General features: G+C 43.6%; 5 protein-coding genes across 5 annotated transcripts; 2 read left to right on the top strand and 3 right to left on the bottom strand.

Annotated features, from left to right (window-relative positions):
- Positions 1-1,266: 1,266 nt before the first annotated feature.
- Bfra_005118 (putative reticulocyte-binding protein 2 like protein a protein) lies at positions 1,267-4,173 on the bottom strand (the record flags this gene model as incomplete). Its single annotated transcript, XM_037335505.1, has 1 exon — positions 1,267-4,173. The coding sequence occupies one exon, from the start codon at positions 4,171-4,173 to the stop codon at positions 1,267-1,269; it is 2,907 nt and encodes a 968-aa protein (XP_037192600.1).
- Positions 4,174-6,576: 2,403 nt separating this feature from the next.
- On the bottom strand, positions 6,577-7,218 carry Bfra_005117 (uncharacterized protein; the record flags this gene model as incomplete). The annotated part of the gene is made up of 1 exon (XM_037335504.1): positions 6,577-7,218. The coding sequence occupies one exon, from the start codon at positions 7,216-7,218 to the stop codon at positions 6,577-6,579; it is 642 nt and encodes a 213-aa protein (XP_037192599.1).
- Positions 7,219-8,497: 1,279 nt separating this feature from the next.
- On the top strand, positions 8,498-8,771 carry Bfra_005116 (uncharacterized protein; the record flags this gene model as incomplete). The annotated part of the gene is given in 2 exon segments (XM_037335503.1): positions 8,498-8,674; positions 8,685-8,771. 2 exon segments carry the CDS (start codon positions 8,498-8,500, stop codon positions 8,769-8,771), a joined length of 264 nt encoding a protein of 87 aa, XP_037192598.1.
- A 2,353-nt stretch (positions 8,772-11,124) lies between these two features.
- On the top strand, positions 11,125-11,652 carry Bfra_005115 (uncharacterized protein; the record flags this gene model as incomplete). Its single annotated transcript, XM_037335502.1, has 1 exon — positions 11,125-11,652. One exon carries the CDS (start codon positions 11,125-11,127, stop codon positions 11,650-11,652), a length of 528 nt encoding a protein of 175 aa, XP_037192597.1.
- A 1,863-nt stretch (positions 11,653-13,515) lies between these two features.
- Positions 13,516-15,677, bottom strand: Bfra_005114 (putative benzoate 4-monooxygenase cytochrome protein; the record flags this gene model as incomplete). The annotated part of the gene is given in 9 exon segments (XM_037335501.1): positions 13,516-13,585; positions 13,605-13,902; positions 13,977-14,314; positions 14,383-14,465; positions 14,523-14,681; positions 14,734-14,909; positions 14,965-15,060; positions 15,125-15,219; positions 15,274-15,677. The coding sequence occupies 9 exon segments, from the start codon at positions 15,675-15,677 to the stop codon at positions 13,516-13,518; spliced, it is 1,719 nt and encodes a 572-aa protein (XP_037192596.1).
- Positions 15,678-16,494: the final 817 nt, after the last annotated feature.

Raw genomic sequence — 16,494 nt, 5'->3', positions numbered from 1 at the left:
TATCTTATTTGACACATTAGTTTGAAATAAATGAATAAGTGAATGAACATACTTCTAAGTCTTAAGTTACTGTACCGAGTATTGAAGAATACACATACCTAGGTAGCTAACAGTGTATCTACTAACAAGGCCTCCCTAGGTAGGTAGGTAGGTAGAGATATTTGAGACATACATTCATCAAATTGATATATGCTACTTAGTGGTATCTATTCGAGAAGATAGTCGTTTGTTTATAAGCGAAGAGTGCTATGCCTAGGTGAGTTGTGATGATTTCTATATATGAGTTAGGGGATATGATATGATGCAACGTGAGGCAATGTGACATTCGTCGAGTGTAGACTAGAACGTGCGTGGTGGATAACTTGGAATATACATGAGTCTTGAGTAAAAGATTGTTTGGCTTGGTCAAGCTATTGATGTATGTGTATTATATATACTACGAGTATACTCATTTATAGCCCACTAGTCAGTCTCTCCCTTCAAAACCAGATAGGTAAGGATTAGAGCAAACTTGTACACCATGCTACCAAATACAGATATCCATTCATGCTATCTCCTTCTCCTACTTCAGATGTAAAAGGTTTCATTCGAAATACTGATTCAAATAGGATAAATTCTCTTAACCATCTCATTTAATGGAATGCCTGCCTTGTCCTCAACATGCAATAAATACAAAATGATTCAAGCTCAAACCTCACGGAAATCACCAAGTAAGCAAAGATAAGATCTCCAAAGAGTTATTTATTCCATCAATTACATCACTACCTAGATGTCCCACTACTACCATCACTACCTGTCCCCTCATCCTCCATTCCCATTACCCAACATTCCACAACAAACATACTCCAAACCTCAAACTTTAGTACAGAACCGGGTATTCAAGATACATACAATACGCTCTTTAACCAAACACCTCACAAAAATTGAAGAGGTACTGATACCCAATTCCATTCTAAATTCCCACAAGAAAGTTCCAACTAAAACTCGACATCTCCCTTACGCAAACAAACACATAAACTCCTTTAGATGAGTGGAAATACTCTAGTATCAAAAACAAAGACTTCAAAAACAAAACAAAATAAAAACAAAAATAAAAACTCCTTCGCTGATGCTTCTGTCGTGTTGTAAATGCTAGACTTGACTTTCGGAACTCATGATTTCCCTCTCACTCGCATCCCTTTTCTCTTTTGCCAAGGGATACCATTCCGCGTTCCAAACTCCACATTCCATGGCGTATTCCAGGGGTTTAAAATGTTCTCATCACCTTCAACACCATCCCAAGTTCTCCAGTGTAGCCTTTGCATCATTCGGACTCATGCCGCTAACACCCAAACTTCTTACCTGGGTTCCCCTCCTCAACCTCTGCAACCCTAATGCTACCTTCCAAGCCTCACTTTCTTGAACCACAAAGACATACTTCTTGCCTTCCTGATCTCTGATGCTCGCCCTCAAAATATGCAGACCAGCTGTTTTATTCTCACCAGTCTGCGCATTATGGTTAGTGGTTCTCTTTGATTTCTCGCCATAAGGAGAGTTAGACGACCCAATGGAATCAGCATAATCAGATGAGACAGACGATCTAGTATCGGATGAAGCATAAGAACTTGCAGAATAGACAGAACCACTAGCAGAATGCGCAGTGGAAGAATTAGAAATGGCACGAGCACGACAATTATCCCGGCAGAGTTGCAGCATACTAACTAGAAGAGTGTCTTTTTCTTCTTCACTCGCTGCTAATTCTTTATCGAGACCCCAAAGGCGTCGAACGGGATTTTTATGAGCAGTAGTAGCGGGAGGAACACGCGATGCTTGTCTGAAAGATGGGCACCATACCTCTACGAGTTTCATTGTCCATGCTTTGACATCCCACTCTCGTTGAGCGACACCTCGTACATCGTCATCAATGAAGAGACCCTCTGTTGTGATTCTTAATATTAGTCCGTCGGTAACAGAACCAACACCAGATAGAAGTTGAGATGTAGGGGTTTTGTGGAATGCATTATTGAATGCGAATACACCTTTGATAACAATTTTATCCGGATCCTTGGTGCTATATGCTCCTCGTGTGGAAGGAGGTGGGGTAGTTCTACTCGTCGATTGTGAGGCCGCGTATGAGGATTCGGAATACAAGGAACTGAGTGACTTTTTTCGGGCTGGTCTTGGCGTTTGTGCATAAGGTGAGTGGGACTGGGCATCCTTGTCGGTACCTGCATACGTTCTTGCAGTTGAGACCGGGGGTTTCTTGGATGAGGTGGATTGTGCTTGGGGTCGGGGTATAGAGCTGGTAGTGGGGGGAGCGGGTGTTGTTGTGGGCGGTTTTCCATTTGGCCAAGGGCTTATTCTCTCCCCCACTCCAGCATTCGAATAAGTATTCGGTTTTCTCCGTTCCGCTGCGAGTGCGGCTAGGGCTGCCCTTTCACGTTCTTGGAGTTTGACTTCTCTTATTTGCGCTTCTACTTCGGCTGCCCTTTCACGCTCTTCCTTGAGTTTGAGTTCCCTCATTTGAGCTGCTATTTTGGCTGCCCTTTCACGCTCTTCCTTGAGTTTGAGTTCCCTCATTTGAGCTGCTACTTTGGCTGCCCTTTCACGCTCTTCCTTGAGTTTGAGTTCCCTCATTTGAGCTGCTACTTCGGCTACCCTTTCACGCTCTTCCTTGAGCTTGAGTTCCCTCATTTGAGCTGCTATTTCGGCTGCTTTCTCGCGCTCCTCCTTAAGTTTGACCTCACGTATTTGCGCCGCTACTTCCTTCTCGCGCTCTTCTTTGGCTTTGGCCTCACGTTTTGCTGCTGCTGCGGCTTTAGCATCTGCCCATGCTTTCGCAGCCGCTCTTGCCTTTTCCGCCTTTGCTTTTGCCTCCGCGTCTGCCTTTTCCTTGTCTGCTCTGGCTTTCTTGTCGGCTTCTACTCTAGCAATAGCTTCTAGTCGTAATTTTTCTTGCTCTTTCTTAATGGCTTCCTCTTCTTTCCTCAAAACTTCCCTCCTGGCTTCCTCTTCTTTCCTTAGAGCTTCCCTCCTAGCTACTTCCTCTCTAAGTCTTCTATCATAGTCCGCTCTTGCCTTTGCCTCTGCTTCTGCCTTGATTCGCACTGTTTCTGCCTTGATTCGTTCTCGAGTTTCGCGCTCCTCCTTTGCCTTTCTCTCTCGAGCCTGTTGATCCTCCCTCTCCAACTTCGCCAACCTTTCGCGTTCCCCTCTTTCCTTCTCTCGAGCTGCTCGTTCTCTCTTCTCCCGAGCTTCCAGCTCTTCCCTATCTCTTCGTTCCTTGGCTTCCTGTTCCTCTCTCTCCTTTTGTTCTTTGGCTTCTCGTTCCTCTCTTTCCTTTCGTTCCCTAGCTTCGCGTTCAGCTCTTTGTTTTTTCTCGCGGGCAGCTCGTTCCAGAGCTTCCTTTGCTCGCAACTCTCTCAATCTCTTTTCCAAATCCTCCTTTCGCTTCTTCTCGGCCTCTACCTTCTTTCTCTCCTCTTCCTTCTTTCTAGTCCTTTCGCGAGCTTCTTCCCACGCCGTTCTCGAGGCATTTTCTTTCGATCGAGTGTCATCGTTTGCGCCAGGGGTTGTGCCAGGACCGTACCTTGGTGTTGCGCCCGGCATCTCTGGACCGGCATCAGGCGAAGGAGGAGGAGTTTCTTCCCAACCTTCACTTGATCTTTTTCTTGCGCCAGATCCGGCCTGCGGATTAGGTGGAGGTCCCCCAGCCCCCTCTGATGTGGATCCAGGTGAAAATCCAGTTCCTGAAGTTCGTGGCCCACCACTTGAAGCTGATCCATTGGAATATGTGTTATTATTGGCACCTGAATATGATCCACCATGCGGAGGTGCACCCGATCCTTGACTTGGTCCGGGCCTGGTCTCACCGTTCGATTGCATCCGCCCTAGTGCCCAAGCTCCCAACCCAATTGCAACCATCAAAATCAAGGTTGCTGGCCCTCCACCTCCTTTCATGGAATCCATGAGTGGTTTTAATATGAAAGTTAGTGCGACAAGCACAAGAGCTGAAGCAAACCCCGCTACGAAACTATTAACATTTGGTTGTAGTGAAGGTAAGTAGAGGAATCCTGAACCTGACGCATGCGGTGGAATGATAAAAATATCATAATTCCCTGACGGTAGACCAGAAGATTTTGGCGGAGTGCCATGAGGGGGAGGGGGTGGTGGTGGTGGTGGTCCATCAGCCATTGTATTTGATGTGAATTATTGTTTGAAGATCGATATGTACAGGTACTAAAAAATCGTCCGTTTTGATTGTGAATCTCTAATATCGAATTCGCAGAGGGTATCTCGAAAAGATGATAGTATCGTCATTAAGCCATGGATAGCTGTACTGTAAAGCAAGACATCAGCTTCCAAAGATTTCCTTTTTCGTGTAGGATTTGCGCAATGAACGAACCCTCAAGAAGCAAATATCGCAGAGTTCCCAAGCTTCTGTTGACCAACGGGGAAAAGAGTACTTTGCTAGCGATAATCATTCGACACTTTACTAAGATACATCCATCCAAAGTTCCAAACGGTACAAACTTGCGCAGAGAATGGCCAATATTTGCAAATTGAATAATAAATTGTCTCCTTAATCTCACCCTCTTGTCGCACTCTGTCTGTATGATCCGAATTATTCCCACCAAAGCAAATAAGAAAAAGAGTTCACAAGGTAGGGTCATTAATTTTAAAAAGTTGTATGGGATCAATCAAAGTTGAAGGGTCGTAATTCGTGAAGGCTTCAGGACAGAAAAGTCAAAAAAATAAATAAAGTTCCCGTGTGTCAAAATGATACTTTCTCCAGGGTTCCTGAGGTGGAGGGTGGAGGGTGGATGGGTGGATGGGTGGATGGGCCGGTGGTACTTACCATAGGCGAATGCACAGCGATAAGTTCTCGAGTCTGAGAGGGAAAAATGATAAGGAAAGATCAATTCGATTAATCAATTTAATAATCATGACTTGACTTGACTTGACTTAACTTGACTTAACCGGCTTGACCTGTACAATTTGATATCAAGTTTGATTGTGATGTTGATTGTGATGTTGACATTGATTGATATTATTACACTCCCAGCTAGAAATTCATAATCCTCATAGAAGTTGCAAAAGCTATATGCTTGCTTGCTTGCTTGCTTGCTAATTAGCCTTCTTCTATCCCATCCTTCACTCAAGAACACACTCCAAACACGCTTCAACGAATAGGATATTTCTTGTTTCCTTCTTGCAGACCAATATCCAATCACCATGAGCACATCCAAGCCAAATTTCCTCGAAACGAAACCATCATCAATTGTTGGTTCACACTTGCTAGGTATAGGTAGTCTTGTGTCTATCTGCCAACCTACCTAGTATCTCTGGCTATCTCACGTACGAAGTGAATGAATGCTTCTCCAATATCACTCGAGAAACTCCATTGTGATCTCCACCTTCCTCTACCAAGTGAACAGCACCACGACCACGACCACGACCACGTTTCTCATACCAAGAAGCATTCATCCGTCCAATAAATCTCTCGTGCGAGTAACTTTGTTTTCGTCCTACTAGGTACTTATACCCCACCATACAGGTTGATACAACGGACCAATGCTGGGTATGTATCTCCATTCAATCAAAAAACCAAACTATTGAAGCAAACCAGCGCCAATACCAATTCATTCCATCCAATCATTCCAATCCAATCGACATTAACTTCTTCATCTGCACTTATACCGTTGAGACCCTCTATGCGGTCCAACCCATAATGTCACAGTGTCACAATATCACGCGGCATATGTCTAGGTAAACAAGGGACGGTCCGCTCACTAGGATGATAAAATTGTCTAATTTATCCTCTTCTTTCTGTTTCTGTCCACCATTACCAATCATCTATCGTTCATCATCCTTGATCAAGCATTTTTTCTGGCGCCGGCATCATTATCATTATTAAATTTTCAAGAGGTCCAAAACACTCCCCCCAGCACTGGTCTTACCCAACCCGCTTTTGTGGTTCGTCAAGTTTTTTTTCTTTCTCTCTTTTGCTTCTTGTGGGACGTTACCACGCGAAACTAAACAAGTGGGTTAGAGCGTTGCTGGGGGCAACAGATGAGCTGGATGACGTATTGGTGTATCAAATGAGAGAGTAGTTACACTATCATTGGATGCGAATGGAAAGGGAATTACAAGACATGAAATTTAATGAACGTACAAGGACTGAGTGGTCGAATACGTCCTATCGGAAAATATGCATCGGTTCGAGCGAACTGAAGCCAAAGTTAGTGTTATGAAATAAAGATCTCCAAGGGCATGCGGGGGGGGGCGAGGGGGAACAAAAGGCGATGACAAGTTTCATGGGCTTGGATCTCTTAGAATGTCTTTCTAATCAGTTAGGTCATATCTATTGCAACACACGCAGACCGAAAACAGTAATGGCAAAACAAAGGCGGCGAGATAAGATATTGAAGCTATTCCTAGATATCAGACAGTGTCTTCTTGTATAGTAGTGCTATATATATAGAACACTTAAGTATGTATCCCAAACTATAGCCATCCTCTGAAAATCCCACTTCATTTCCATCGCAAGCTCATAGAATTTACCCGTATTGAGTTCCAGTGTGTGGGCCGTCCCAACTATATTGTACTCAGGCCATTCACACTCTTTTCTTTTTTATCACTCTGTGCATTCTTCAGCCTCCTCAAAATCGACGGACTCTCCGAACACGCAGCCACAACCACCAAATCCCCTTTTTTGACATCCATTGTCCCATATACCTCGCGCCCTTCACTGTCCTCCCAAACGCTCATTGGCAGAAATTCCGGGTCAAAACGTGGGTGTTGTCTCTCGCCTGTTCGTCGCTTCTCGTGTTCTAGCTCTTTGTCGTGCCGCTCGTTGTTCTCTACCATTCTTATCGGCTTCCTGATTTCGCTAAGCACATGCTCATGAATCAGTAACTTATCATTTTCAGTATAAATGGCTTTCTTCTTCCCAGGCAACCTTGTATGTGATACATCCTCTAGTGGTAACATCCAATAGGAATTTTTCGGCTCTCCTAATCCTGGTAGGGGTGACGTGAAATCTGGAACCCAGGACGGCCATTGTTCTTGATTTATCGGCTTCGCATGTGTGTTAACCATTCGGAAAACGCCCAAGTCATTATCTTGCGCCAATATGTATTTTGTTGTGTCAGTGCACAGCTTCTGAATCGATTGATTGTAATTGATCTTTGGAAATCGTAGAAGGCGATGCCCATCAGAGCTAACATTCTTCTCCATTGTTATTCCTAACAGACTGTATATCTGATCCTCTGGAATTTTGGAACCTTTCCCCTAAAGGTAGCTAAAAGCTATCCAAGATTCAAAGCCTCGGAGTATCCTATAACACTCTGGATCAAATTATGAATTCGCAATGTAACCTCCGGCTCGATACGACATTCAGAAGGAAGCTCTCTCTGGATTTCAGGAGTTGCGTAAAGTAGTTCAACAAAGCGAAGGATATCGGTTATGTCATGATCGCCTACAAATATTGATCGGTTGGAAGAGGGTACCATTTCCTGGATTATCCAAGATCTAGTGAAACAGGATCGAGCGAGTATTTTTTGATTGCTTTCCAGCCGCACTCATATTCAGGCCCAGTGTGCCAGTCAATTTTTTTTTCGTACGACAGGGTCCTTCTCGCCTTCCTTGAGGTATGTTTGTAAATTTGATACATAATTTTTAGCTGTTGCTCATTTTCGGCATTATCGTTTTAATCAATACAAATTGCATCTATCCAAAATCGTGAGGAGATGTCGTTACATCGAATGGCAAGAAGCGCAGAATGGAGGTTAGGTGTGATATAGAAGGGTTTGCCATTTAACATCACTCGTCTGTGATACATAATAGCCAAACTTGTCCTCTTAGAAAAAATTGATTGTCTTAGCACTTGCCAGACACCTTACAATTTTCTTTTGATGCGAGGCTCGACAACTACTAACTCGAGATATATATTGTTGAGATTACTTGTGATGGAACTAAGTTGTAAGAGATCACATACATCTTATCTTTCTTTTCGTCTTCATCCCAGGTATATGACAACGCCACGTACTGGGGCACATACTTCACGGGAAGCCATTCCGTACGATCGCCCGGACGAAATAAAGTACTGTGCATTGTCAACTCAATCGGGTCTTCGGGCTTCCCAGACTCGACACAGATCAATCGGATGTATCCCGGTGGCAAAACTTCGTGTTGATATGACACAGGGCTATCTAGATTTTTCTGAATGCCCGGTGGATGCTTTGGAATTGTAGAAAGTATTTCTCCATATATATCGAATATTGTGAAACTTGAAACAGGAAGAACCACGGAGACGAAGAAACGTGTGGCGAGTCTTATCCTTGGCAAGGGAGATCCAAGTGACTTCGATATTTTGAAAGAGTCTATAAAGATCCATGTATCAAAAGGCACAAATTGTAGAAGCGTTCCGAAGACTGCTATCCCTAGAAAGGGAGATTTATGCAGCTTCGATAAGTCATGAATACCTTTGTACATCGAGGTACAAACGAACCCAAAGATGAAAAGTCTTGTAGCGAATCAAAAGAGTCGTGATCGAGATACGAATGATTTTTCTATTGCAAGGACGATCGTGTCAAGTGGCACAGTGATAATCCTAAGAGAAAATAGCTTTACAGCGAGACCCTTCCATCGTGGCGGGGATGGGGATGAAGATGGAGAAAAGTATTTGATATTCGTTTGTCGAGGATATCTATGATAGACGTTATGAAAAAGCGAGGAGTGATAAAACTACTGGCAGCCTGAATTCTGAAAGGTACTGGCCGACACCATAGAAAAGAGGAGGCTAAAAACATATCGCCAGAATTCACTTCACTCAAATATTCTTTTCATGATGAGTTGGCGATGGGGATTTCATGTTTATAAGATGACGATCAACCCCATGCGCTTGCAAGCACGCGGCTGAAAAGAATAGGTGCGGCAAGGATACTTGCATTGACCCGTACCAATAATAATTCCAAAGCACGATGTTGCATTCAGCTGGTGAGGGTCTCTGTAACTCTGAAGGTTGGGCACTTCTTTACATTGTTATCTCTGGGTATCAATGATGCTGATGTTACCTTGGAGACGGTTGTTGTTTGGCAAAGTGTATCAGCTCAGTGGGTGAAAGGCTGAGGTTTACAGACAGCATCGCATGCCGAACACCCGATCTTCTGATGTGGATTAATCACTTATCTTGAATGGCAAGTTAGCTTTATGGTGAGTGATGAATAGCAAGAGTTCTAGTATAATAATATACTACGTATGAGGCACTTCTATACTACCGAATTTCTTCCTATCAGGGAGTGTCATTTATGTTTTCGACCAGCTAGGTAGGGCTGCCTATCCACACGATATCATGTGTACGAACAAATGTATCACCACTAGGTACTCTCGCCGAACCTTTCCAGGCAGATAGCTGTAAGAGTACTTCTTTATTTGAAACTCGAAAGGTACCCTATCTTGTCGCATATTGAGAATTTACGATGATAGGAGCAAACCCTTCAGATCTTTACATATGGGCCAGCCAAAAACTTACATCCCCACGAGATTTGTAACCACGGTAGGCCTAGATCCGAAGATATGTCTAGTCCGTGGAAGATACTCTTCGCAACAGATACTTCTGACACCTGGTGAAAGTCACAGAGAGAGTCTAAGGGATGGCATTGTCTAGATGATCCGGGAACTCGTCACTTGAGAATGAGTCGGGTTCGAATGACTACTAACCATGAAGCCTACGATCATCTAGTCTCTTGGATAAAATGAAGTTGTATCATCGCTTAAGGATTTGTCTTATTTTTCAGCAATATTTTGTCTGGTCTATTCATTTTCGCAACGACTACCTATATCATATAACCTGCCTAAGCTTGTCTCATATCTTCGGATGAATATAACTATAATACCCACATGATAAATTGATTACTCAATCTTGTCGTTAGTTTTCTGTCTTATGTCCTTAATCTCCATAGCACTCGTGCATCTTGCCCGAAGAAATATAGAGATTGAGTCACACTCCAGGTAACTTCTCTTACGCCTCTGTTAAATGATCTTGAATGGGATCAAAAGTCCGAATCAACACTTATCATTTCTGGACATTTTCCTCCGTTGAATACCTAAATCCGTGTTTTCTGCCTTCAACACACTGACGATACTCCATCCTGCCTAGAAACATGTCCACATTTCGGTATTCGTACTCGTATAGGATATACGTGCGTAATATTCGATACTCCGTCGTAGCTGCAACCTAATCTTCGACCTAGACTGGGGTCGTCCAGTATATCGGGATTCCCATTGAAATTTAGCAAAGATGTACGAATGAGGCGAGGTTGAAACATTCTGTAGGCTGTTGAACGTTGAAAAACTATAGGTATCCTTTCGCATCGGGTTTCTCCCATCTTCATCAATGCGTCACGCTAAGAACTTCGCCACTCTCACCCCAGACACCAGCCACACCACCATCACCCAAAAATTGAAGCAGGAGGCAGGGCAGGGCTTCCTTCAACCACAACACAAACATTAACGGGACCATGCTTCAGACATGCAACAAAACAAACAAATTGTTAACGCAAGTATTTAATATACCAAATAAACCAATCAAGGTCGATCTCCAACACATACTTCAGATCTTTTGCCTCGTTGTCGGATGTCACCTTGAGACTGGGTACCAAGGGATCCTTGTTTATGATGGATGACACTGCCACGCCGGCCGATTGTGAGTCACTTACCTATCTCCTGGGAAGTGATTTGGAATGAATGAGTGTAACGACTCCGAACAACGGATCAAATTGGAATTGTGGTGTGTAAAAAAATATTCGGGTATAAGCACATGACATGGTGACATATAGAAAGAAAGATATATTCGAGTCATCGAGTGGTGACTATTATTTTCTATTAGTATTGTGACTCTAAGGGAATCTTGAGGAAGAGGATATAAGAAGAATATCTTCCTCTTTCGTTTTATCCTTCTGCTTTTTTCTATCGTCAATTCGATCTCTGGTGCTCCGTCTATCCTTTGGGGTTTTATCTACTCTGCTACACTCTACCTCTCAGTTGTGGGATATTGTTGTTACCTTTGCATAGCATCTACATATCGAAACTTCCATACTCCAACTCTCCACTCAACCCCAAAGTAACACTTCTATTTTCACAATGGTTACAACAAATCTATCCTCCTCTTCCTCCTCCCCTCCCCTCGCTCATACTTCAGACTCCTCTCCTCCCATCCATCATCGACAAAACCGACGTCGCGAAAGGCCAGGTTCACGCGCGCGTCGCACCATCTCCCGCAAATCTGCCCTCGCCACCGATCTCAACGAAGGGATTCTCGAAGCTCGAGACTCCGACTTCTATATTCCCAACCACAAAACCGGTAGTGGGCCCTCTCCAATACTAAGACAAAGCTTTGATCAAAGTTGGATGAGATGGAAAGCCAGACAAGCTGCTGAGCTAGAAAATCTGGCTGTCAAACAGAATATGCGACAATTGGAGATGGAGAGACAAACCATGATGAGGGAAGCGAAGGGAATGAAAGAGGAAGAACTGGGGAAAATGCAACGTCGACTTTTTGGTGGTGAAGAAGATGACGAGGATGTGAGTTGTGATATTGATCTTTGTCCTGCTATGCTGGATGTCGTGATGAGACTTTTTGATGGGGAGGTCGATTATTTGGATCCCTAGTAAGAGTCTTATCTCAAAGTTACTTCATTTCTATCATGTTTCGGTTCTTCGATCAACAGAATCTCGGGTCTCTTCGGCGATGGAGTTTGGATCGTCAATTTAGGGCACACCATATGGATGAATGCTTACGCATTTTTCTCCTCCACAGGCGTTATGTTGCATGATGGTTCTTCATCCACTCACCTCCACATCAAGACGCCGGAGACAAATTCAAAACATTGAAACGGACAATCTAGCTCCATGTACCTTCCGACCACCAACACTGCGTCGCACAGAGACAGCATTATAAATATGATGCCTCAAGATCATACATCATGATCTGATCTCGGCAAATGAAAGGATACATACCACCCAATCCGTGTGTGAGGATGGACAAGTGGAACTGCTCAAGATTTGTGTCGAATCAATACCTCACAGCATCACTCAATTTTATTTATCATATATCTCGAATCCGGATCGGGATATAACACAGTCACTACCACATTTTATATTGTTGGCTTTATTTTAATTATCATTCAACAACTTCGGATGTCGATACGGTATCACCTTTCCGATCAACTCATGACAAAGAATATTTATCTCGCCAATATCATATACCCACCTCCACACAATCAACACCTCCGCCACCTGTCACTCCCGAGGCCCACCTACGCCCACGGAAAACCAAGCTCGAGTCCAGGGCGAAAATAAAAGCAAAAACATCAAGTACGATATCCATCGAGTGACGACTCGCAACAAATCTCTCAGATCAACCACTACATACTTTGTATTCCATCCTTCCCCTACCTCTATACACACCGATTCAAGAGAAAGCACTCGCGCTTTTCTTGAAAAGAAAATTGAACAAAGAGAGAAAGGATATTGAGAATACATCTCCAGAGACCGCAACTACTTTCCACCAAAAAGGGTGGAGTTTGCGAGAGGAGCAGTATCTTTTTTCTTCTCGATTTTTTCTTTTGAATTTGGGGAAAGGGGGAATTGGATCAAAAAAAGAGTATAAAAAGATACAAAAGAAAAAAAAAGAAAGAAAAAAAGAAAAAGGAAAGAATGTCATTGAGAATACATCTCCCTAGACCGTCAATTATCCCTCACATAAAAAAAGAGAGGCGATTGTACGAGAGGAGCAATGATGTTTCTTTTCTCCTTCCTGTTTTTACAACATTTTTTGGTGGATAATCAATATTAATCACTTGATGTGAGAGATTGGTCCTCAATAGCTTAATGGCAATTTCGTCGATGTTTTATTTGTTTATTTTTCTTCCTGTGTGGAAAAAGGAGGATGAGAGAACGAAGGAGAGGAAGGAAGAATATAATATATATATCGATAAAAAAATATATCCAACAATAGCCGTGTGCTCACTTCTCGCGAAAGAAGAAGAGGGAACTCAGGGGGAAGCATTGAGAATCTGGGAGTTGTTTGAGCTCGCTATTGTTGAGGTTGATCATAGGTGGGAAAGTGTATCGTTTGGATCTTGGATGGGGTTGGAATGGGATAGAATAGTTTTATTTTTAACACTTTGAATGCATCGATTGATACACTTTGTCGCATATACGCAGTCTACATGTGAATGATTGACCCGTGCTTACCAAAGACATGTGCGAATATTGTTCGAGGCTTGGGGGATGGGACGTGTAAGTACACTTATTGTATTGGAGGAATAAATATCTATTCAGGGTACCTATCGAAACATTCTAAAGTCATTTTTCAAGTAGATGAGACGAGATGAGAAATTCTGATATCCAACTCCCATTAAAATAATAAATTAATGACGTCAGGAAATTTTCCGCCAAGAATCATAAAAATGACCAAGCCCGACTACATCGCACACATACGATACAATCCATACTTCACCTTCTGACTCTTTACACCCTCACCCTAAAAGCAACCCTCCAATTCCTCATTTCCTCTCCCGAAACCTCATCCTCAGCTCCCCTAATTCCAACGTAAAAACCTCCTTCGTATCCTGATCCCCTCCCAATCCCATCTCCTCCCCTCTCCCCTCAACCCCCCACTCCCTCCCCAACAATTTCTCTCCCTTTCCCCCTCCGCAAACCCAATATCAAACCGTATCACCAGCCTCGCAACCACAGCTCTCAATTCCATTAACGCGAGTTGTTTACCGATACATGAGTAATTTCCCGCGCTGAAAGGTGTGAAAGCCGATTTGTCGAGGAGGTATTGTGCATTTTGGGTGTCGGGGAACCAGCGGGTGGGGAGGAAGGTGTGGGGAGAGGGGTAGCAGGATTTTACTGTGCGATTGGTTAGTTCTGGGCTTGGAGGAAGAAGAGCCTAAGATTTGGGGTAAAGGAAAAAGAGAACATACAACGACCCATTGTCCACGTAGGAGCCGAGATGACCACGTCACCCGGGATATACGTTCCATCAATCGTAAGACCTTCAGGCGGAGTTTGTCTCAGCACACCACTGGGAACAGGCGGATGCAATCGAAGCGTCTCGTTGATAACGGCGTTCAAATACGGCGCATCTTGTATATCTCTACATTCGCTTGGAGAACCCGGGGTAAATATCGGTTCGAGCTCTTCTCTCAATTTATCCACGTGGTGCGGTTCAAGACAGAGGTGATAGAATAGATATGTGAGGGTTGCAGATGTAGTATCGCTACCTGCTATGATAGCCAGACGTGAGTCGCCGTGCAGCCATCTTGCGAGTGGTTCAAATAGTTAGACGGTGGCACTATGCTAATTGAAAAACGGATTGGAACTGCAAACCTGGTATCTCTATGGATGGGATCTGGATCATTCTTTTCGGCGTCGATGAGCCACGTCATGATATCTGGTACACTTGGCTCATTCTAATTTTTCGATTGTTGGTGGATTTCTTGAAGTAGGAGGGACAAGAGTACACGTACTGCTCTGCGGATATCAACATGCTCAGCGCAGTAGTTGATAAATCTGTTGAAACCATCCATTGCACCCGGAATCTTGATGAGAATAGGGAAGGCCCAAGGAATAGGTGTGAGAATTCCTAATGGCTCCATGCCTTCTTGTAAAAGTTTGAGCGCAAAATGCTGTGCTAGTTAGAAAAAACGCATATGCATATGGATGTGGGAAGGAGACAACCTTTTCTCCAGTTTCCAACATATCAAATGATTTCCCAAATGCCAGATCTCCTATAACATCAAACGCGTAGGCGGTAAACCAGTGCGCTGCATTAATCGCTTTTCCTCCAAAAGTATCAATCCGAGAAACTAATTCATCTGCATATCTCGTGACTCGACCCTCATAGTTGCGTAGAGCTGCATGCATGTCAGTAAAAATCTCAAACGATCATTTTTCATGAAAATTCCATACCCTTTGCACTAAACCCACGATCCCAAACTTTTCTCCTCTTATCATGCTTCACGCGATCCCGTTCTAAATGCATAGTCGTATGAGGAAGTCCCACAACTGCACCCAACCAGAGAATTAGTATTTTCCCCAGAAGGACCCTCCAGGGGATCAGAATACGAACCATCATACCAAGCACTCTTCGTGCATTTCGAACCCGGTCCAACCATCGCTTTCACCGCTTCCGGCTTGATGATAGAAAGTTCATTAGGACCAACTCTTCACGATATCTCAATTAGCATCACCCACAAACTAGAACAAGCCAAAACCAACCTCACAATATCCCCATACTTCTTATGTAAAGTATGCACTTGCAGGTAATTATCACTCGTCTCCAACAGTCTCGCCACGTGAGTCAATTTCGAACATTTAGCACCAAACGGTCCTGGAAAATGGCGGAGCGGATGGAAAAAGACGCGATAGGTAAGGATGCTTCCTGTCAACGAAGTAAGAAACGAGGCGATAATGATAATTGTGAGTTTCAGCGCCGTCACATACGAAGACGTGACATCAAACTTGAGGATCGCAAGAAAAACTACCAGCGGGGAGAAGAGGGTGGTGAGCAGCCATTGCAGCGATTGCATATGATGTTCGCCGTGGATGAAATATCCAAGATGTGCTGCGAGCCCTGCGAGAGCCGGTAGGAGAGTAAACAATCCATAATTGAGGTCCGGCATGATGGTATGGTGAGCTACAACGTATCTGCCAAAGGAGGTGTAACGGACCGCGGAAATCCCCAGTCTGTGTAACTCACTGCAAGGGCCAATGGTTCCAAAAGAATGAACAATTCTCTTTGCAACTTGCAAAGGCACAGAGAAGAAGCTACACCAGCTTTTATGTATGAAGAGAGGAAAATGAAGGAACAAAGAAGTCGACGAGTATTTTCATAGCATTTTTATGTGATTGCAGTTGTACAAGGGAGCTCCGCCCCACTTTGGTGCTATTATCCTGCGCTGAAAGTAATTTCTGGAGCGCACAGTTTACTGCATATAGTAACTATGTGATATTCCACGCAACAAAAGTATTAGTCACCTCTTAGTGCGTGGATGACTATCCTCGGATTTCTTCGTTGTATCCAGTGAGTTGATGTTTTGAGATGCACGTCTATTATCGCAACACTGGGGCCATCCACAATAAGATTGGGATGAAGTTCCTATAGGGCGGATGTATTCCCATATTAAGTATTTGCGTCTGTAGGCGCATCGTATAGCCACTTATTTTCAATACTTGGTTGATGATTGGGCTTGGCTGAGTCCAGTCTGGTTCAACCAAGACCTCATCGACCAATACAAATGTGCTCCCAAAAAGTACACGGAAACTCTCATAGAAATGTTACCATTCTATGTGCTTCCCCATGAGCTCCCCAAAAAGGACGAGAATAATCAAAATGTGAAATTTTATGACTCCCTAATGGTATCAAAGTGGTATTATATTCATAATCTCATAGACATGGTCAAAATTAGGGTCATCTAAATCAACCCTAAAAGATATCGT

The sequence above is a fragment of the Botrytis fragariae genome (assembly GCF_013461495.1).
Source record: "Botrytis fragariae strain BVB16 chromosome Unknown tig00000054, whole genome shotgun sequence".
Classification (NCBI taxonomy): Eukaryota; Fungi; Ascomycota; class Leotiomycetes; order Helotiales; family Sclerotiniaceae; genus Botrytis; species Botrytis fragariae.
The sequence above is the reverse complement of the archived record's forward strand: the minus strand, read 5'-3'. Positions and strand labels throughout refer to the sequence as shown.